The sequence below is a fragment of the Durio zibethinus genome, chromosome 6 (assembly GCF_047325235.1).
Source record: "Durio zibethinus cultivar Kanyao isolate XHJ-2024 chromosome 6, ASM4732523v1, whole genome shotgun sequence".
In the NCBI taxonomy this organism is placed as follows: domain Eukaryota; kingdom Viridiplantae; phylum Streptophyta; class Magnoliopsida; order Malvales; family Malvaceae; genus Durio; species Durio zibethinus.
Window position 1 is genome coordinate 29,622,186 of NC_143167.1, and position 24,115 is coordinate 29,646,300.

The following is a 24,115-nucleotide window of genomic DNA, read 5'->3' on the forward strand; positions in this document are numbered from 1 at the left end:
TATTAAAATCTATTATTAAAAAAATATATAAATTTTTTATTTTTATACTATTTAAATTGATCGCTTCTCATATACATATATATATATATATATTTCTACAAATTAAGTATAAAGTTAGAATTATACTAAGTGGCATATATGATTACAGAACTCAATTTGACAAACACCAGCATCTTTCTATTTCGCACATGTATAATATTTGCCAAATACTATTCCTTCTTCTCCAATGACTAGATGCTTGGAATTAAGATAAAAGATACTAGTATTATTGGACATCTATTCCTATTCCTATTCCTATTCCTTTACTAATTAATTTATAACTTCAAGTAACCTGCTACCTATAATGTTGCGTTCTAATTTGCCCTTCACGGGGCTTGAGCCTCCGTTACTGCATCCACTTGTGCATATTAGCATTATACATATATATATATACACATATATACATACATATATATATATATATATATATATAAACTAGCTACTGTTAGTATATATGCCTGGTTATATACATATTATAAAATATAGTAAATGTGGGCAGAGAACATGCATGCAATGCAAAAGTAGGAAAATTGTTTTCCTAAAAAAAAGAAAGATAAATATGGTAAAGTAGGCAACGAGACAAATGACGAATGTGTCGTCCCGCATATAATTAGGTTTGCGTCCACAAAATATAATAAGAAAGAAAAAGGGGCTTGCTTTAATGTTAAAAGTAGTAGCAGGTGGTTAGTTTGTTTAGTGGGATTGAATAGCGCGTTCTAACAAGTCCAAGTACATCAAATGCTACTGTGCGTGTGAGCCTCAAACTCCCCTAGAAATCTTATAAAAAGGGAGTGTAACGTGATTCGTATGACAATTAAATAAAGAGATTAAGGTAAGAGAGAGAGAGAGAGAGAGAGAGAGAGATGGAGTGGAGGTCATGTTATTTGGACATGGTTTTGGTGCCACTAGGCTTTCTGATGACCATAGCTTATCATTGCTGGCTATGGCATAAGGTTCGGACTCAGCCCCTCTCTACCATCATCGGAACCAATGCCAGCGGACGTCGCTACTGGGTCTCTGCCATGATGAAGGTATATATATATGTCACTCTTCACTGATCTCCATCCCTACCAAGGCCCAATCCATCGTTACTTCTATAGTCACACATCATATGAATTTTCTTTAATTCCCTCTTTTTCCCCTTATAATACACTTAATTCACTTATATATATATATATATCATTTTCATTTTTATTTTTATTTTATGCAAGACTCCGATCCTTCAGCTTTATCTGAAAAATTAAAGACAACTTGGGCGGATCTCCTTTTAATTACTTTTATAATTGTAAGGGGAAAGTGTTGAACTTCATTACTCTTAATTAAAAATATATGTCAAACATTAATATTTTTTATTTATTACTAGTAGTATTATCATTTTTTTTGGGCCTCCTATTGCTAGTAGTTATTTAAGAAAAGGGCTAGTTTAGCTGTTGAAACAAAGTTTGAGCTGAGAAAAGTGCGTTTAAAAAATATGATAAAAAAGAATGGCTAAAAATTTCAATTGTTTGGTATTATTGTAAAAAAATGTTATGAAAAATTGAAATATTTAAAAAGGTATATATAAAATATTAAAATATTAAAAATATGGTTAATATAGTGATTTTTTATTTCAATTGCATTTTTTCACCGCAAAAATATATCTTGAACAACTTTTGTTGTTTAAATTTGCAAGCTAGATTTTTATATTGAAAAATCAAATTTGTTCTTGTTTAACATTGAGATTAAATTAAAAGTAGCTTTTAAATATAAAATCTAATTTTAACATTAATGCTCAACTAGGACATAGCATAAATCCTGTCTCTCACTTTTTGTTTGTCTTTTTCCCTTTCTTTTATAAATGTAGGTGGTGCTTGGTATTTTTTGCATAAGTATTATGGTAATGTAATCACCGAAATAATTTTATTATTAAAGTGATTTTAATGCTTCTAATTTGAAATCATTTTGTTTGGTTAATAGTTATTAATTTTTAGGAATTAAAGATTACTTTGTTGGATATTATTAAAAATCAAATATTATTTTGTTTAAAAGTATGAAAATAAAATCATACATATTATAATAGTTACACAAATCAATAATTTTAAGGTTGTTTAAAAATAATAATTTATAAAATATTAGTATTATTTATTTATTTATTTAATAATAAGATATAATTAAATTATTAAATTAAAAAATATATTTATTAATAGATAAATTAATTTTTATAATATAAATTATATAAAAAAATTTAAATTAGAAAATAAAACCAATATATCAAATTCATAATAAAAGAAAAACAAAAAATTTATATTATATAAAATATTAAAAAAAATAAAAAAATAACAAAATTGTTTTTGAATGTGTTACAATGAATATTAATTTGAAAATATAAAAATATATAATATAAATAATTAAAATTTTCAAATGAATTTATTATTATTATTTTTATATATAAGCTCAACTCGATGATAAAAATTTTTCTCTTTTGTATGGGAATTATATCATTTTTAAAACAATGATTTAATCATTTTCAGTGATATAAAATTACTACCACATAGGATTATCAAGTATTTAACAAACACAATGATCTAATTACTAAGTATAAAATTATCATAATTTTTGACATAATCATTTCACATCAAACACTAACATATAATTTACATAGACAGAAGGCACTGGGTTGATTGAATATTGGGCATTCCAATTTGGGATCATTAGTATTACTAAGCGGAGACGCAATTGGTAAAACACGTGAGGTGAGAGGTAGCGTAATTAGACACCATTTCTGATCATCACCACCAAAATGCCAATCCATCCATATATATCAACTTCTTCTAACCAACCATATATTTATAAGGGGGCGGGGAGGTATGCTTTCTGCTGCATTTAAATTGCTGAATTTCTTAGTTGTTTTACCTATTAGTTTATCACTTCATTGATCGATCCATCTCACAGCTTCCTAAATTCCCAATTGTGAGAAATATTACACAGTTTATTTGGTTTCTCTTTGAACCATGGGTCGCATGATTGGATGTTCATATTAGACTTAGAATACACTTCATACACACATATAGATAAGTATCCTTTTAATTCGACAATAACGGACACTAGTCATGCGTTCGTCTTACGTAATGACAATAATCAGTGGTATCGTCGTGGATGAGAGTTGGGACAGGTTTAAGGTTAAGTGCCATTCACAATCACAATCATATATTTGACTCTTATTAGTATTTCACTTAAAGGTGCCTTGCGTAATATACCACTTTTTTATCTGCAGATCGAAGTCGGGCACTCAACCAAAATAGAAAAAAAAAAAAAAAAAGGAGAAAAAACAAAAAAAGATATATTGATTGATTGTTATTTCCATTATTATTCCTGATGTTTACACATCTATATCTATATACCTCTTTATAAAAATCATGCCACTTCTCCCACCAATTTTATTACTAATATTTGTATTCTTGACCTGTTGTATAATTATTGGTTAATCGGTTGTAAGTCTACCAATTTATAAGTAATTCAATTAATTTATAAATGACATATTATAATCATACCAAAAATTATATCATGTCAAAAAATATAAAAATTTGAGATAAAAATTGAGGGACGATAGTTTTTTTCCCATATACATATATATATATATATATATATATATATATGAAGAGAGATCTATTTATACTAATGTAATTTTTACACTTTTTAAAATCCTTAAATCAAAATTAAATTCATGATTTATTTATAAAGAGAGAAAGGATCAACTTAACCAATGTAAAACTAAAAAGTTTTGTATTTTTTTAATTATTGATTTCAATAGATTTAAAAAATGAGATTAAACTATTTTTCTTCTTTTTGATTTATTTTTTTATCATTTGGATCTATTAAAATCAATAGTTAAAAAATATATAAAACTAAAAAGTTTTAAATTGATATAAGATGATCCCTTCTAATATATATGTTCATGTTTAAATTCGTTGTGATCATTTGACGACATTAGATCAGAAGATCTACAAGATAGAGATGGTGGAAGATCTATGAGATAGAGATGGTGGACGTTAGAATTGGTACTAAGATGGACGTTTTAATACTCAAATCTATATATCATTGATTAGGAACTATACCCTTATCTTTTATGAAAGCCATCTAACTTTTAAAGGAAATTTTATTCAGTCCACTTTTTATTTTTTACACCTCTTTCTTTTCAAAATTATTTAATTATTTTTTTTCTTTTCACTTCATCTTTTTCATTTTTAAACTAGATTTACAAATCTAAAAGCTTTTAAACGTTTTCGGATTTACAAATCTGAAAACTCTTAAAAGTCTTTAGATTTGTTTATCGGAAAGCTTAAAAGTTTTTATAAGATATTTTTTTTCAATTGATATTTTTTCTCACACCTAAATATAACATTTTTTAATCTACCAGATATGAAAATTCAATAAGTTAAAACTTATTATAAATATATATTAAGAAGCTTTAAAATTGATATGAGAAAGATAATTAAGTAACTTCATATAAAGAAAATTTTGAAAAAAAAAAAAGTGAGATATGGACAAAGAAAATTGAGGTGTATTTAGAACCCCTCAACCTTTAATATAAGGTGTAAAATACTAAGATTATTTAAATACCCTTAGAATAATTTATAAGTAAACACAGAGATCGGTATTTGTCTTAAATTATTCCGATCGCTCCTGTTTTTTTGTTGTTCATTAATTTCATTAATTGAGTAAAATTTCCCATAGTAGAGTATAGATGTAACAATTTATTTGATTTTTAGTTTAACGTAATGATATGAATGTGATGTCTGCGTGGCGTGGGTGGCACTGGCAGGACAACGACAAAAAGAACATCCTGGCAGTCCAAACGCTACGAAACACCATAATGGGATCGACCCTAATGGCCACAACGTCCATCCTGCTATGTGCTGGTCTAGCAGCCGTCATCAGCAGCACTTACAGCGTCAAAAGGCCGCTGAACGATTCCATATTAGGTGCTCACGGGGAATTCATGGTGGCTCTCAAGTATGTCACCATCTTATGCATTTTCCTCTTCTCCTTTTTTTGCCACTCTGTATCCATCAGGTTCATAAACCAAGTGAACATCCTTATCAACACCCCCCAAGACCCCACGTCCGTAGTCACTCCTGACTACGTGTCGGAGCTGTTGGAAAGGGGGTTCCTCTTGAACACTGTCGGCAACAGACTCTTCTATGCTGCACTTCCTCTCCTGCTATGGATCTTTGGCCCGGTGCTTGTTTTCCTGTGCTCCCTCACTATGGTCCCTGTGCTTTACAACCTTGACTTTGTATTTGGGTTTAGCAAGCAGGGGAAAGTTGAACAATTGAATGGATGTAGGGACTGTGAACCAGTGTAATATATTATAGCAGTAAATATTCTAGCTAATAATAATTCTGTGTCGTGTGTAAAAAACGCTGTTAATTAGTGATTAATGTTAGTGTCCAATGAATAATATGGTCACTCGTTAATCATCTATTGATCCCCGCATGGCTAGCGTAGCTGCAACTCCAATCGTTTTCGGTCCCAAAAAGCGAAGTGTTCAGAATTTGAGTAATTCAGGTTCAAGTTTCAACCCGGACCAAAGCCTAATTAATTCACAGCCACCAATCACCATTAATTTATTATACTGTAGAACTAACATCAAATAGCTCCGATGACCCAAGTCCAAATTCCTTATCACGAAAAAGGCCATGCTCTTTTGCACCATGCAGTGCTAAAATTAACGGGATCATGCTTAACTGATTGTTTTTTCCTCCCCTCCCTCTTTGTATGTTGTTTAGAATATTGGTGGATGTAATAATTGAACGTCATATAAAAAATTATAAAATAATTTTGGTGGACTAAGTATTTGATAGCGGTCACAAACTATATATTATAGCTAAATTTCATAAATTAATATATATTATGAAAAATTATGGTTGTGCATCTAGTGAAACATTGTATTTGCTCATCAATAATAGTTATGATTAATCATTGATGAAATATTATCATTGATCACCAAATATATTACTAATGTTTAATCATTGATGAAATATTAAATTTGGTCATTAAGTTGTCTTAAAAATTGACATGTATTTTCATCAATTACATAAAATATTCATTTTCACTATTCTATTTGGAGTGTTCAAAGCTTTATTGTATCATGAAATCACAGTAAAGTCTCAAGAAAAATGGTTTACATGCCTCAAAGCCATCTTTCTTAACTTTTGTTTTTTTTTTTTTTTAATTTCACTCTCTAATTTTCTAACGCTCCCCTCTCTCCTCTTTGAGGCCGAATCTGGCCAGATCTTGCCAAAAGAGACTGAACCCGTCATTGGTAGGTCAAAAATGTTCTGATATATACTAGATTGGAATCCACTTGAAACAGGCCGAAATGCAGGCGGGTACAACAAATTAGAGGGGAGATTGACGAAGAGAATGGAGGGGAGGATAGAGAAAGAAATTAGATATAAAATTAACTTTATAACTTTTAAATAATTAATTGTTGGTTTGTCTTAAGGAGTAATAAATGTTAAGGTGACTTCTTTACTAAAAAAAAATTACAAAAAAAAAAAGTGTTATGAATAATTTTTTTCCCAAAGTTATGAATAATTTAAAATGATAATTATTAACTAAAAACATGTGTAAAAGTTTTAAAATGTTTATTTTTATATAAGTAATAAAAAGTCAAAGTTAATTGAAAAAAATTTCAATCTTTAAAATACTATTGAAATAAGAGTTCCTGCAGGAATCCTATCCATTTATTTTTGCCAATAACTTTCAACATAAAAAAGCATTATCCTTCGACATCTATGGAGTCTATATAATTGTGTTCCTTACGTGAAGGTAATAATCAATATATATATATATATATATGAAAGAAATTAACACATGTAAATACAATTTCAGCCCCTTAGCGCAATGAGTAATTATTCATCAAATAAAAAATTTATTTTTTTAATAAGAAAAGGGAGATTCAAAACTTAAAAATACCTTATATTAACAAGTTAGAATTCTAAAACAAACAAAGTTTAGAATCCAAGCTTTATAATAACTTATTTCGCTAAAATTTTAATTGATGTAAAGTAATAATTCTTTCATGAGATTTTTTGTGAAAGCATATACTACTAATATATGTAGGTTTGCATATATTTTTATCATCGCTACCCTTAAGAATTAGTAAATTTGATTAATTTGAATTTTTTTATTATGAATTAATGTTATGAATGATCGTTAAACTATAGTAAAATGTTCAATAGGATACTTGAATTTTAAAAATATTTAATATAGTATTTAAACTATAAATTTATTAACTAATATGATATTTGAATTATTATTTATTTATCATGTGTTATCATTTGAAATTAATCACTTTAAATATGAATATCATATTAATTAACATATTTATAATTTAAATATCACATTAAAAATTTTTAAATTTTAAATATTATATTAAAAATTTCACAATAATTTATGGGTTAATTATGACATTAATCATTTTGTTATTTATAGAAGAAAGATACTCCATAATGCCTTTGAAATATAAAATAATGCTTTGACAATAATCCTGTGAGCTATATATGTTATTAATTTAAAAGGGATAATATTCGAATAAAGTCTTAAATTTTACCAAAAAAATTAAAATAAATTTTTTTATCTTCCTTTGCATGAAATTAAGGTTATTGTAATTATATTCATTAAATTTAAAAATCAATTTAATCACTTGATATTATGTTTGTCATAATGTATAGATTTATTAACCTATCGCTAGACATAGATTAAAAGAGTTGCAACCAATTTTTGTTGTTTAAGTACGATTGACTACCTAATCAAATCTATCATATTTTAAAGAGAAGTCTCAAGGTTAACTTAGGTATCTTTAAATAATATATTATAATCTACAAAATCGTATTTAAGTTCGAAAATATGATTACGTGTAAGAAAAGTTATAGTATTCTCACAACACCCATTCAAAGAATGGTACTAGTTTAACTTTAAATTATCAAAGCCTAAAAATATCTTTATAATTTGTCAAATAATTTAATTATAAAAAATTAATCTTAAAATTACTCTAATAGTTTGGTAATAATTTAAGATAATTTTCTCACCTTATGAATATTTATAGAGATTAGTATCTCATTCTGAAGAAACTTCATCGTCGAATTTATTTAAATTGTATTTAAAAAAATACCAATAAAATCTTATAATAGTTTGGTAAATTTTACTTTGATACAAATCTCCTAATAGTTTGATGAAATTTTATTGTAAAATTATGTATGAAATTTATTTTTAAAAAATTCATTAAACTTTTTAATAGTTTGGTAATATCTAATTCAATATTTAAATTCTTCAATAGTTTAGTAAGAATGAAAATTTTATTATTTTTTTTTTATGAAAAATTCATTAAGTCCCCAATATTTTAATAAAACCTAATTCAAGATTTAAATCCTCCAATAGTTTGGTAGGATTAAAAATTTTATTATTATTATTTTTAAAAAATTCATTAAATCTTCAAATAGTTTGATGGGACTTAATTCAAGATTTAAATCCTCCAATAATTTGGTATGATTGAAAATTTTAGTTTATTTTTTAATAAATTTATTATGAAATTCTCAAACAATTTGGTAGAATTCATAATTTAAAATTTCTAAACCCATGAAATAAAAAAATTCATAATTTAAAACTTACAATTTTTAAATTTTATTTTAAACATACATAAAGTGAAATAAATGAATATATATAAACAAAATGTGAAATTTACCTTAATGGATGAAGACACGCTTAGGTGGAAGTATCCATTGATCTGTAGTGGCAAATAGTCACTAATTCAAACCAAAGAGCTTTGTCACCAATTTCAACCAAATAGCTTGAGTATAAATTGCTACTCGTCCATATCCTAGTGGTTTTCTTTTTTTTTTTTTTGTAGTTGATTGGTGTTTATATAGGACTTTTTGTTAAGAATTTTAAGGATTTGCATTGAATGGTAAGGATTGCAGATTTGATTATGCTCTGAATTGATTTTTTTTTACTTTCTTTAAAATCGATTTAATTAATTTCTGAAATTGTCTCAATTTTTCTTGATTTTCAAAATCTTTCAAAATTTTCCAAATTAAATTTAACTTTGATTCCCTGATTTGCTTTTTTTTTTCAGCCTTCTTTTAATATTTGAAGAGATCATATTCAAATCTTAATTGTTAAGACCATCTTTGATTAGTGCTCAAATTACTCCACAAATTTTATTGACATAATTTATGATAAAAATTTAAAATCAGATAAATAAAAGACTAAAACATAAAAATAAGACAAATAAATAAATAAGACAAACAAGATATACAAAAGAAATGTAGCAAATTGGACAACTAAGCTTTGAATCTGGGCCTAATTGGTTTGAGCCATAAACAAAATAATGTATCTACTGCTGTCCCTCTTTGCATAGTTTCTGCGAAACAGAAATTGTACAAAGATATAGATACCCATTAAGTCCAAGCCTAAATTATTTAATTATTTTCTTTTTTTTGTTTTTGTTTTTTCATTTTTTTTCGTTTTGTTTTTTTGTTTTAAAGGCCCTTCGAAAGCAAAGGTACCTGCTATTAAAAATAAAGGTTCCTTTAACATGAAGGCACATAACTTTAAAGAAATTAAAGACAACACTTGAAGGTTTTGATGATTATGCCTAGAGGTCTTATAGATCATGTTTGAAAAACTAAGAGATTATGCCCTGAGGTCTTACAAATCATCGATTGTAAAATAGATTTAACTTAGAAAACTTACAAATCTTATTCAAAGAACTTGGAGATTAAGCTCGAAGTTGTTACAAATCTCCACTATAAAATAGATTTAACTTCGAAGATTTATGAATATTGCACAGAAGACTTAGAGATTATGCCTGAAGGTTTTACAAATCTTAACTCTAAAATAAATTCAGCTCGAAAAAATTACGAATCTTACTCAAAAGATTTTTATATTACACCCAGAAGTCTTACAAATCTTGACTCTAAAATAGATTCAACTCAAAAGACTTACAAATCTTACCTGGAGGACTTGGTGATTATGCTTGAAGGCTTTACAAATCAAACTTTGAAAAGAATTCAATTTGAAAGACTTATGAAGCTTACCCAGAGCACTTGGTGATTATGCCAAGAGGTCTTACAAATTAAACTTCAAAAAAGACTTTTTTTTTAAAACAAATGTTCAACTACTTTAAGAAAATTGATATTTGAAGGTTTTAAAAATCATGTTCAAAAGTCTTATAGATTTTGCTTTGAGGACTTTAAAAAGAATTTAACAATTTTGAAAATATACTTGGAGGTTTTTTAAAATTGATACTAAAAAATTTTAATAAATATACCATGAGGTAAATTCTTATTTGATCAAAGTTTTCTTTTTTATCAAAAATTTAAGTCAACATATTTTTCCCCTGAAAAATATGAATGCAACATATAAAATAGATGTGATCCATACAATGCATGAAATACAATGAATGCAATGTATGAATTCTACACCGAATGTCCATAATTATAGTAATAGTATTCTTAAAAATTTTTCTTCTTTTCATCTTTCCATGATATAGCCTCTGAATTAGTTGATAAATTCTTTCACACCCTAAAGCTAACATTCTCAACATTTTCATTCTTGAAAACTATTCTTCTTGTCTAGTGAGTTGTTTTAACATCGATCCCTTACATTTGGCATTTTTTTACCCTAGAAAGGTCTCTTATAGCGTTCACCTATCTCTCACCACGAGTATTAAAATTTAATATATTTTGAACATTTCTCAAAGCTTTCCAAGAAAACTAATGGAAATTACCTTACACAACTCACTTTCATATATGATCATATCTCTTAAAAACTAGTGATTATTACTTAGAATGAAGATGATGAATCATAACTTAGTCTTTCAAAAAGGATGTAATAGTTTGGCACATCAAAAAAGATTTTAGCCATTGAATGAGAATAGGAATATCTTTTCATCTAAGCTTATAAATAAAAATCATCTTTTAAAGTACAATCTATTTTGGTACTCCTTTCAGTTCTTGATATATAGTATCTTAATAAATGTCAAAACCAACTATGACAGGCTCAAAATTTTAGGTTTGAAAGATGAAAAAAACTTAAATTTTAGAGGGATTCTTCATAGTGATATTGATCTCTTTGCGTTTTTAAAGAAAAGTTTCCAATGTCCCCTCAAAATCCTTCTTCGTGTTGTATGAAAAATCATAAGTTGCTTTCTTCAATCTTGTTCTAGACTGTTTTTTCGAATTTTCACCCTAGAACTTTATTCTCTATTTTTTTTTATTCCATCTTGCATTTGAGCATTCAAAATTCATCTAAAATCAAATCATAATGATTTTCTAAGAAAAAAACTTTTAACTTAGGTATATGATCAAAATAGACTTTTTAAAGGACGTAGCATAGGTTAAGGTTTAAGATTTTGAAAGAAAAGATAAATATGTCTAAAATTGTATTTAAATGTGATCAAACCAAAGATTATTTTTTTCTAGAAACATCTTTTTCTTTTTTAAAAACATACATTTTCACCTTTCATTTTTTTTTTTTTTTGCATGAGTTTAAAATTTTGGAGCTTATCTTTTCAAGCTTGCCCCTTTAACATAAGGCATTATTTTCTAACCCTCAATACAAGATCACGTGCCATCTTGATGAGATCCACTTTTTTTTTTTAAACTTGTCTTTGGATTTAAAAGATGATCCTTGGTTAAGGTTCATTCAGAAAAGATAATCAATAGGCTCTAAAGGGATAGCAAAGTATATTTTTTTTATTTTATGAAAGAAATTTGAAAGATGATCATTTTTTTTATTTTTAGTGTGGATACCTATTGAAAATCAGTTCTCAGAAGACAACTTATTTTTTGATTAACTTTAGGTTCATTTGAATGCCCCATATGCATGATTTCATAATCAACTCTTCTTTTTTTTTTTTAAATTTTTGTAACTTATACTCGTAATGCATTTTGATAACAAACCCATCTGAATGTTCATCAGTCAAAATGGTCAAAAAGGTTATTTAAGATATCAAGTTAATTAAGCTTTTTAAATAAATTTATTGTAAAATAAGTACAGAGGATCACTTGCTAAAGGATTCAAAAAGAAGATGAATATAGAACAAGCCTAAATGTTGAACAAATTGAGAAAATATGGTTCAAAAAATTTAAGTAGTGATGTATTTGAAATAAACTTGACATTTATTAAATCACTATAATCCAAAAAATTTAGGAAAGTGCTTTAGAAGATTTTGCAAATTAATCGACTATCACATTGCTCATAGCTTAAATGAAGATCAATAATTTTTAAAGTTTATTGTGGCCAAATAGGGTAAGGTTCTAAAACTTTCATCCTTAGAAATTCTCAAGATTTTTAATCTTTCAATTGAAAAGAATAAAATGATCAGAAAAATTATTCAAGATGCTCATTCTTAATAATAATAACCAAAATTTTGAGACTTTTTCACATGTATTTGTAAGAACCCAAACAATTAAAACTCATCAGAAACCAATGACTTCATGTTCAAGAAATCAATATACAAAGAATAATCAACAGATGATAAAACATCTTTTCATTGCTCAAAAAGTTCATGGATCAAGGTGCCACTATGGATGAGACTTTCAATTTTTTCTTTCAATTGCCTGCATTTATCAGTCGAGTGCCCAATTGTCCCTATATGATAATCACATTTTCCCTTTGGATCATAACTTTTAGCTAATATATTTGGAATTGCTTTCAAAGGTATTAGGGTGAGGTACTAATACTTTACCAACAAAGGTAAAAGATTAAAAATTGGAATTAATATTTTCTTCAAAATATTTTTTGATCTGTTTTAATCACTCAAAGGTTGAACAGAAAACTGAGAATAAAGACTTGCGTAAAGAACTGACTATTAGGCTGACTGGTAAAAATAAAGATTCTGAAAAAGATTACTCATGGTAGGGTAGTAAAATTGGTACATCAAGTGTGGGGTAAAACTTTAAGCATGTTTTTTTTCGTAATTTAGAACTTAAACATTTTTTTTATTCTATTTTCACCCTTTTTTCTTTATACTGGCCATATCATTCTCTTTAAGCTTCTCATTTTTTAAGGTATTTTTTATTATTTCCCCTAATATGACTTTGTCAATAAAATTTTTTATTTTATTTTCGATCATCCTTTCATAGTATGAAGCTTTAAGAGTGTTGATAAACAAGATTGTAATTTCTTTTTCTATTAAAGAAAGTTGAACTTGGGTAGCAGTATTATTTCACCTTAAGGCATATTCTCTGAAGCTCTCAACATCTTTTAATTCATGTTTTGTAGAGACAATTAATCTGGGGTTAACTCTATAATGCGTTTGTACTAAGTTATGAATGCTCTAGTCAATTTTTTTTTACAAAGTGATTCTAGTTTTATCCAATTGAGTATACCATCTAGTAGCAGATCCCATAAGATTATCTTGGAATACATGAATCAAGAGTTTATCATCACGAATATAAGCAGCCACCTTTCCATAATACATAGTAATATAGGTCATTAGGCATTTAGTTTTATCAAATTTTTTAAATTTTAAGACCTTGAACTTGGATAGAATAATCACATCTGGCACTAAGCAAAGCTTTGATGCATCCATATATCCATAAAAATCTATTCCCTCAGTAGCTCTAAACTTTTCTTTTATGAGATCCATAATTTTCTAAGCACTTGAATCTTTTGTTGCTTTAAATGAACTTTTCTTTAATCTTTCAAACTCTTCAGGATTGTCAGAGACCTGGATTGAATCAGATTTATCTCTACCAGGAATAATGTATCCTTGAAACAGTCTTTTTATAGCTCTTAAAAATATCCCAAGATGAGAATATGCCCCAAAAAGTGATGTTTGTTGTGATTATGCCCCTTGAAATACTTGTACGTGGGCTTCATCCAAAATTTTCTCTCTATTTAAATTTTTTAGCATTTTCATTATTTGGGCTAGATCTCCTCTCATTTTATCATAAGTTTTCTCAAATTTTTCAATTTGGCTATGTTATTCTAGCTCTATAAGTGGCAAGTAGATTACATTGATGATCAGGCTCTTAAATCTTTACTATCACAATTAAGAATTAGGATAATATCTATTACAAATTTATGCAAAAAAAAAGAAAAAAATTATATATTAATGAATTGATGCATGCATACATGCATGCATTGAGTGTCATCACATAATAAAAAAAATCTTTAATTAAAAATTAAAAATTAATCTGATAATACATCAAAAAACATTCCTAAAAAAAATCATAAAATCTATTGTATGGTTCTATTATTCAACTTAAAATCCTAGTATTGGCATGGATAAGTTCTTTAGCCGCTATGATTAGGCAATAACTTCTTAACAATCTTAGGCTTTTATTTATCCTCAAAACTTAACCTATCAGCTCTAATTAAACTATGCATCTTATGTTTGAAAACAAAGCAATTTTTTATCAAATGGCCTTTATTCCCAAAATGATAATCACACCAAGTCTTGGCATCAAACCATTTAGGACAAAGAGGTTTTAGTGGCTTTAGAGGAATTGGTGTGATTAGATCATTTTTTAAAAGTAGTAGCAATAATTCAGTGTAAGTCACAGAGATTGAAAGAATAAGAGCTCTCTCTTTCTTTTACTTAACTATTTTTTAGGTTAAGTAGTTGTTTGACTTAAATTTATAGGTCTTAGAGAAAAACTATGTGTATATGCCCAAGAATTCATCGAAAAACTTGGCTGTTAGATGGGTTGATAAGCACTAGGGTTTTAAAAAGTAAAATTTATAACCAAAAAGGTATATGGGTATGGGCCAATCTATAGAGGTTGAATAGGAATAGGTCTTGTTTGAGATGCAAAAAAATGTTGTTTATGAATAACCAGTTGGGGATTTTGGTATGAGCCAATATGCCAAGTCAACACAAGGTTAGAAAGCCTTATCGTTTTTGCTTTTTCACTAACTTAGTCTTTTCTTGGGCCATCAAATGCATTGGCATGACTTAGACTGACATCAATATTGTAATAAGCCTTTTTACCTTGATAAAATGGTTGCTTAATGCACACACGAATTGGAGTTGATGAAAATTCTTGAGAATGGGTCGCTTCAAGATTTTCCACCCTTTCTACTAGCTTGGTAAGTTACATTTTTATTTCTCATAAGTCATACCCAAATTCTTTTTTATTGAGTTTCGATGTTTGGATCTATGCTTCTAATTGATCTCCTATCTCTTTTGAATTATTGGTCCAGATAAGCAGAAGATTTCTATTATGCAATGACATGATTAATGAATAATGATGATTTATGAATGAGTGAGAAGCATGAAATGAATGAAAATAGACAGGCAAATAAACAAACAAACAAATAAATAAATAAATGTGAACTTATAGATGCAAACATGATTTATATAAAGAAAGAAAACAAAACAAAATAAGTTAATGCATAACTCCAAAAGCTATGTGACCTAATTTGGATTATTTCTTCAAAAAGAAAGGACATAGCTCTACACATGGGTATTACGACTCATTAAATGTGGTTTAGGATTGACTCTACAAGTTCCAAAATCGTTCCTTACATCATTGTCCTTCACGGATTAATAAGGCATCTCAATCCTCACCCATTATAGGTTACAAGCGAAAATTGTTTAATTTGAGTGTGAGTGTTTCTCTAGCCTATACGGAGATATGAAATCTCATGAAGGCATAATTACTTTACTCTTTCATAAAGGATAGAACTCGGGTGTCAAGTTCATATTATGCATATACAACTGATTGATAGATAAGATAAATAAGTAAATAAATAAAATACAAACAAAAAAATAATAAAATAATTTTTAAATTTATTAAGTTAGACTTAAATAACAAGAAATCATTTACTAGCCTAAACCTCAATATCCCCAATAGAGTTGCCAAACTGTCATAACGTATAGATCCATTAATGTATCGCTAGACATAGATTAAATGAGCCACCACCAATCTTTATTATTTAAATGCGATTGACCACCTAATTGAATATATCCCATTTTAAAGAGAAGTTTCAAACTTGACTTAGGTATCTTTAAATGGTATATTCTAGTCTACGAAACCAGATTTAAGTTCAGAAGTACAATTACACGTAAGGTGTGTTATAGCACCCTCATAACGTCTATCCAAAATATGGTACCAATTTGATTTCAAGTTATCCAAGGCTAAAAATATCTTTATAATTTGTCAAATAATTTAATTATTAAAAATTAATCTAAAATTACTCCAATAGTTTGGTACTAATTTAAGATAATTTTCTCACCTTAAGAGTATTCACGGATACTAGTATCTTACTTTGAAAAAACTCCGGCATCGGATTCATATAAATTTTATTTAAAGAAATAATTAGTAAAATCTTTCAATAATTTGGTAATATTTACTTTGATATAGATCTCTCAATAATTTAGTAAGATTTTATTGTAAGATTATGTATGAAATTTATTTTTAAAAAATTCGTTAAGCATTCTAATAGTTTAGTAAGATCTAATTCAATATTTAAATCCTCTAATAGTTTGGTAGGATTGAAATTTTTATTTTTTTTTTACAAAAAATTTATTAAGTCCTCCAATATTTTGATAAAACTTAATTCAATATTTAAATTCTCCAATAATTTGGGAGGATTGAAAATTTTATTATTATTATTTAAAAAAAAATTCATTAAATCCTATAATAGTTTTGTAAGACTTAATTCAAAATTTAAATCCTCCAATAATTTGGAAGCATTGAAAATTTTTTTTCAAGAAATTCATTAAAAAATTCTTAAATAGTTTAGTAAAATCATAATTTAAAATTTTTAAACCCATGAAATAAAAAAATTCATATTTTAAAACTCATAATTTTTAAATTTTATTTTAAACACACATAAAAAAAGTGAAATAAATGAATAAATATATAAATAAACAAAATGTGAAAATTACCTTAATGGATGAAGACACGACTAGGTGAAAGTATCCCTTGATCTGTAGCAGTAGTATCCCTTGATCTATAGTGGCAGATAGTCACCAATTCCAATCAAAGAGCTTGAGTATAGATTGCTACTCATTTATTTCCTAGTGGGTTTTCTCTTTTCTTTTTTTTTTTGTATGGTTGATTGGTGTTTATATGGGGTTTTCACTAGGAATTTTAAGGATTTGCATTGAATAAAAATGATTACAAATCTAATTATGCTCTAAATTAATTTTTTTCTTAATTCTCTTTAAAATCAAATTAATTAATTTATGGAATTGTCTCGATTTTTCTTTATTTTCAAAATCCACTAAAAATTTTCAAATTAAATTTGACTTTTATTTCTTGATTTGATTTCTTTTCAACATTCTTTTAATATTTGAAGAGATCACATTTAAGTCTTAATTGTCAAGAACATCCTTGATTAATGCTCAAATTACTCTACAAATTTTATTAACATGATTTATAATAAAAAATTAAAACCAGATAAATAAAAGATTAAAACATAAAAATAAAAGATAATTAAATAAATAAGACAAATAAGATATAAAAAAGAAATGTAAGAAATTGGACAATTGGGCTTGGATTGGATCTGAGCCCAATTGGTTTGAGTCTCAGATTAAATAGAGTGTCTACAATGTTGATTATTGATTTACACTATATTTTGCAATGAAAATTATTTATTTATTTATTTTTATTATAATAAAAGTTAGAATTTGATTTTAGATCATCAGAATATGGACATATTATATGTAGTAACTAGTATATTTTTTAAAAGGAATATATAATATAAGGTTAAATACAAAAAAAATGGCTCTATATTATATACTTGCTATTAGTTTAGTAACTAAAAAAAAATAAAGTTCTCATTTTTATACCGAAACTTTTATTTTGTCAAAATATTTTGGTACTCTAAAGTAACACCATTGGTCAAGTTATTTATGTGGCATTTATACTTAATAAAATCATGACATATAGCATAAATGTTCAATCATCTTCACATCATCTATTTTTCACATCAACATTTAAATAAGAAATTCAAAAAAAATTTAAATATATTTTTTAATTTAAATTTTTAAAAAAATCTAGGAAAGAGAAAGAAAGAAGAAAGAAAAATGAGATGTGGTAAAAGGAAAAGGCATTGTGGTGTTGTCGGTCAACCTTGGACTTAAACTAGCCCGATTCGACCTTAGGCTTGTCGCAACATCGTCTTTTCTTCCTCTATGTCCTCTTTATCTCTCTCTTTTCTCCCATTTTTCCCTCATTCTTAATTTTTTTCTCTTTAATCTTTTGTTTCTATTTTTTAAAATTTTTTTATATTTTTAAATAATTAGATTTTATTTTTAAAAATTTTTAAATTTTTTTAATGTGACAATAAGGGACATGATGATAATTAGATATTTATGACACATAGCACAGTTTTATTGAGTATTCATGCTATGTTATTCATATAAATAACAGTAATAATGCAAAATACCAAAGTATTAGACATAATAAGAGTTGAAGGACTAAAGTGAAAATTTTATTTTTTTTAGATATCAAATTAACAAAAAATATATACTACAAAAGCCATTTTACATACTAACCCTATAATATATAATTGATGAGCAAAATGAAGATTGTTTAGTATATAAAAAGGTTAAATATAAAAATGATCTCTATATTATACACTTTTGGTCAATTTGGTATTTAAAGAAATAATATTGTCCGATTGTTACTCTAATTTTAATTCTATTATAATACTTGAGACTAACGTCGTCAGTCAGAATAAGTCCAATTAATATCGTATCATCACTTGCCATGTTAACATTAAAAATTTTTTGAATTAAAAAAATCTCAAAATTTTTAAAAAATATTTTAAAAATTTGAAATATTATAAAGAATTAAAAAACTAAAATATTTTTTAAAAAATAAAAATTTATGAAATTTTAAAATATTAAAAAATTTTCAAAATTTTAATAAAAAGTCAAAAAAAATTCAAAAAATTATGTAAATTAAAAAATATGAAAATTTTAATAAAAATAATTTGTTTAAATTAAAAAAATTCACAAAAACTTTTAAAATTTTGAAAATAAAAATTTAAAGTTATTTGAAAAAATTGAAAAAAAAATTATGAAAATTTTTAATTTGTTTGAGTATTATAATTTTAATTTTTACATATTTTTTGAATTTTTTAAAATTTTTTGAATTTTTTATTTTAAGTTTTTTATTTTTTATTTTTCAAAAAATTTTTATTCTTTTAATTTTTTTAAATGTTTTGGAGTTTTAAAAATTTTTTACATTTTTTCATAATTTTTAATTTTTTTAATTTTCAAAATTTTTTTAAAAAGTTTAGACTATTTTTAATTTTCAGTTTTTTAAAGTTTTTGTGAATTTTTTTAATTTTAGAAAAATTATTTTTATTAAAGATTTCATTTTTAAAATTTTTAATTTTTTTGGATTTTTCTTAAATTTTTTTAGATTTTTAGAAAATTTTAAATTTTCATAATTTTTAAATTTTATACTTTTGAAAAATATTTTAGACTTTTTTAAATTTAAAAAAAAATTTATTTTAATATTAACGTAACAAATAATGATGTAATATTGATTGACCTTTTTTTATCTGTATAATTATTTTATTAAATATTTATATTATATCAATAAATTAATTAATAATATTAGTCTGAAATATTAAAATAAATAACGAAATAAAAATAAAACTATTAAAGTATCAAATTAATAATTTTATTTATTTAATTCCTAAACTAACAAAAAAAAATAATACATAAATCATTTTTATATTTAACCATAAATAAAGCTTTTGACACTTTAGACGCAGAAATTACATATTTTTTTTATATATTTTATAGATAAATGTTATCGCGTCAGCCCTTACCTTACGATGGAAGGAAAGCAGGACAAATTTAATTAATGTGACTACAAAAGAAAACTGAAAGTGCTTTTAAACGTTGGCATCTACATATATGCCGATTGCCACGTTGGAAATTGCTTTTTTTCGAGAATCACTGTAGAAAATTTGGCATTATCCATGACCCAGTCTAAAAGTAAAGCAAAGCTTTAGCTTGCTGTGGCCTTTGCTACTTTTATAAAATGAGCTATGACTACTGCTACTGCTACTTTTCCTGAGCATGATAAAGCATCTCTGGGCAACTTTGTCTTTAAGGTCGGTGGCAGTCTATATCAACTTTCAATTTTTTTTTGGGTAAATATCTTAATAATAATTTTTTTAATAAAAAATTAAAAAAAAATTAAACAATTTTTTAAATTAAAATAATATATATAATATTTAACGACTTAAAATAAGTAAATATAAATAATATATTCGAAATAATTTTAAAATAATTATTAATAAATTTAAAATTTAAAAAAAATTTTATAAAAAAATAAAATTTAATCAATTAAATCAATTACTTATTAATTATTTAATAATAATAATACTATAATAAGGTGACTATGATTATTAAGCCATCAATTGCGTTCCCTCCTTAAACATAATCATTCACCCTTGATAATTGAAAGCTTTTTATTTTGTGAGAGGAATTAATATAGTAATATTTTCGAAGTTCAATTATTTTGTGTTCAATATTTTTTTTTAATTTGATGTCGATTATTATTGTTATTTAAATAATTCCTAAAGAATGGAATAGATATTTTAATTAAAAGAATAAATTAAGATAAAAAATTTCATAATATTTTTTTAATTAATGTAAGCTATTTTGGTGATATTTACATTATATATATACATAGAACTAGTTTTGATGAAATATATGAAACTAGTTTGATGGCAATGGGATATATAGTAATTGAAAAAGAAATGAAGCCACTAGGATAACTATATATCAAGTGGACTTTTTTTTTTTTATATACGTCGTTATCAAAATTTGAGTTTTAATAATTAAAATTAAAAATTCAAACACTTTATCAATAGATCATAAGAAATTTGTTAAATTATCAGCTTAACAGTTAACTTACTATGACGATAATTGAGATGCTTTAATATGCATTAAATTAAGGTGATTAATTAATAGGAGTATAATAGAGCATTGCAGTAATGTGTTCAATATGAGGCGTATAAGTCAAGGTGTAATTAGTAAATAATTAATTAGCTTTTGCTGGGAAAGAAACAAGTAGTTATTATATAAACGGCTAGCAGAAGCTGGATTAATGCTAAGAGTACACAGTCGTTCTTCCTTGGGGAATTGGCCTACCCAACCTTGCTTCTGCATCAGTCATTAATTCATCAGGGCTTAAGAGCAAACGAGAAGGGACAGGGTGCATGTGCATGTGGATATATATATATATAAAAGAGAGAGATGATGAAGCGGAGCGCCTCGGAGTTGGCTCTTGAGGAGTTCATCAGGAAGAATATGAATACAAGTAGTATGATCACCTTCTCCAACGCCGCTAAACCCTCAGCCTCGCCCGATACGGCTGTTGATCTTAATAATTATTTATCGCCCGCCCATCATCTGTCTGACTTCAAAGATCATCCTTATCAGGTTAATTTCTCCCTCATCTCTCCCTTCTCCTTAATTAATATGAATTTTATATAGATTTATGATTATATGATTGATGAATCCACTGATCACTGATCTGTCTGCATCAGCTTATTGCATGCGACCTGATTAATAATGCTTCTATCATCTATCTAGTTAATACTATCCATATTTCAACACTTAAGCTTCAACCACCCGCCTCTTCATTTCTCCTAATTACATGTCCCCTTTTATCATCACTTCTCATTTATAATTTTTTTAGCAGATAGTATTTAATTATATATGCTTCTGGTTTTGCTCTTTATTAAAATAAAAGTTTTTTTTGTACATTAATTGAAAGCAAAATATGAAAATCGTTTATTGAAGTTGATCTAATTAAGTCGTGATTTTCTATATCCATTTGATCTAATTCCCAGCCTTTTGATTTTTGTTTTTGCTATAGAATCAACCTTTTCATGATCTTGATTAATCACTTAATTATTATATATTAATTTATCACATACTGAGCTTTTGCTTTGGTAGTATCTAGCTGCTAGTCTAATTTTGGTTTAAATATTGTTATTGAATTGGTGATCAGGAAGTAATTAATGAATCTTCCAGTTACGGCAGAGAAGTAGCTGAAACACATGTATTATTGTCGCAGAATCTCACCCCAAAGCGATCCACCCTTGATTCGCAATTCTCCATTTGTGGTATGATCATACCCATGCCAATACCATTAACAACATTTTGCTGATCAATTAATAATTTTCTAATATAAGGCATTGATCATCAGCTAGGTTCTTTTATTAAGTGTAGCAGTAGTGAATTCTTTTGTAATTAATTTAATTATTTGGATAAAATAGGAAATGTGTCTGCAGTGAATAACCCCAAAAGTAGGGAGACTGAAGTTAGAGGAGTCACAAGTGCTTCCTCAGATCAGGACCCATCGGACGATGATGATGATGATGATGAAGAAGAAGAAGAAGAAGAAGAAGATGTAGAAACTGACGCTGGGCAGTCTGAACAGAGATCAGACCCCTCTTCTTTGAAACGCCTCCGGAGGTATATAATATCATATATAAATAAATGCCTAGTTGCTAAATTAGATGTTGATGCAGAACTCATCTGACTTTTCTTAATGCAGGAAGCTTTCTAATAGGGAGTCTGCCAGGCGGTCAAGGAAAAGAAAGCAAGAGCATCTGGCTGATCTCGAATTGCAGGTTATTGTTAATTACTAATTCTATCTAACTACCTATATATAGAAGCAAAGCCTTAAGTTTTTCCTTTACAATTTCTTCTTAAAGGCTGAACAATTGAGGGGAGAAAATGATTCCCTTTACAAGCAGCTTACAAATGCTCATCAACAATTTCGTGATGCTGACACCGATAATCGAGTGCTTAAGTCAGATGTGGAAGCCTTGAGAGCCAAGGTAGGGGTTTTCGGACCTTCTTCTACAGCTATAGCTTATGTCTACATTTGGTTTGAGGATGTACCGATCAATATGCTTGCTATGATGGTAGTTATGATAATAACAATGTAATTATTATAGGTAAAGCTGGCTGAGGATATGCTTGCCCGAGGCTCCTTGGCTTGTGGTTTGAATCAACTCCTTCAAAGTCACTTGACTTCACCGCAAACAATTGCTACTCATAATCTTCGCCGGGTGGCAAATGTCTCACCCACCATTACCGTCCATGGAGATGATCCCTCCTATGCTGGATTGATGGTTTCTGGGAATTCCGCCCTTGGACTTGCAAATGCTGATATCAGCAATATTGCCAATCTGAATAATGGAATTGGTGGTGATGCTGTGAGCTGTGTTACTGAGATTTGGCGTTTGGAGTGAATATATATTTTCTGTGTCCCCTGCTTTTGCTTTGTTGGATTAGATCTAGTTAAGATACCGAATTGCTTTCATGTTTCAGATATTTCTTTTGGATGTGAATGTAAATTACTACTATTAATTAGATTGAAGTCGGAATTAATGAAGTGAATCTTGGATTGGATTAATAAAGGGAAGAAATATATATTCAGAGAAAGCCAACCACATTTTAATTGATAAGATAAAAATATATCAAAAGGAGTATACAATTATTATTAGCATGGCAAAAATGGTATTGAAATTAGAGTAGAAGTAATTAATCTTTTTCCCTTGCTCAACACATATGATTTAATTAATTTAGGTCATCTTCTAAAATCTAGCTTTCCATCCAGATTCAAGTCTACAACCTTCAACATCTTCTCGATCTAAGCCATATCCCACCCACTGTTCAACCCCAAGCATTGCAGCACTCTCAGCCATCTTCCATTAATCTTCCTACTCCAAGCACCTCCTCCACGGGTGCCTTGTCCTCCAACCAACCACCACCAAGCAGGTCAAAGTTAGTAGTACTGTCTTGCTCATCCTCACCGGGCTGATCAACCAAGCCAAGCTTCTGCACCACTTGACGGGCCTTCTTGTTTGTTCTGCCATCGGTTTGATCTATGCCAAACACAGCAGTGAGAGCCCGGAGCATGAAGTCATCATGATCCCGTGCCTGTGGCTTGCAAACTCCAGGGTTAATTAGATCAAGGTGAGCTGAGGTTGATCGCACGCCTCCCAGCGCATTCGGTAACTCTCCCATTACTCAGGAACTTGCTCCGGTTATGCCAGTCATCTTAACTGCTAGAAGTATAAAATG

At 27.3% G+C, this 24,115-nt stretch overlaps 2 protein-coding genes and 1 pseudogene across 3 annotated transcripts; 2 read left to right on the forward strand and 1 right to left on the reverse strand.

Annotated features, from left to right (window-relative positions):
* The first annotated feature begins 843 nt into the window (after positions 1 to 843).
* Positions 844 to 5,498, forward strand: LOC111285902 (uncharacterized). Its single transcript, XM_022875558.2, has 2 exons — positions 844 to 1,070; positions 4,841 to 5,498. The coding sequence occupies exons 1-2, from the start codon at positions 903 to 905 to the stop codon at positions 5,381 to 5,383; spliced, it is 711 nt and encodes a 236-aa protein (XP_022731293.1). The 5' UTR covers positions 844 to 902; the 3' UTR covers positions 5,384 to 5,498.
* Positions 5,499 to 21,025: 15,527 nt separating this feature from the next.
* On the forward strand, positions 21,026 to 23,423 carry BZIP9 (basic leucine zipper 9). 2 transcript variants are annotated; one of them, XM_089762643.1, is made up of 6 exons: positions 21,026 to 21,454; positions 22,029 to 22,143; positions 22,312 to 22,495; positions 22,578 to 22,653; positions 22,738 to 22,863; positions 22,984 to 23,423. In XM_089762643.1, the coding sequence occupies exons 1-6, from the start codon at positions 21,269 to 21,271 to the stop codon at positions 23,278 to 23,280; spliced, it is 984 nt and encodes a 327-aa protein (XP_089618769.1). In that variant the 5' UTR covers positions 21,026 to 21,268; the 3' UTR covers positions 23,281 to 23,423. The 2 variants fall into 2 exon arrangements, with proteins under 2 accessions (XP_089618769.1, XP_022730674.2); XM_022874939.2 differs by having other exon boundaries at positions 21,028 to 21,454; positions 22,297 to 22,495.
* A 195-nt stretch (positions 23,424 to 23,618) lies between these two features.
* LOC111285464 (uncharacterized) lies at positions 23,619 to 24,091 on the reverse strand (annotated as a pseudogene).
* Between the last annotated feature and the right edge of the window lie 24 nt (positions 24,092 to 24,115).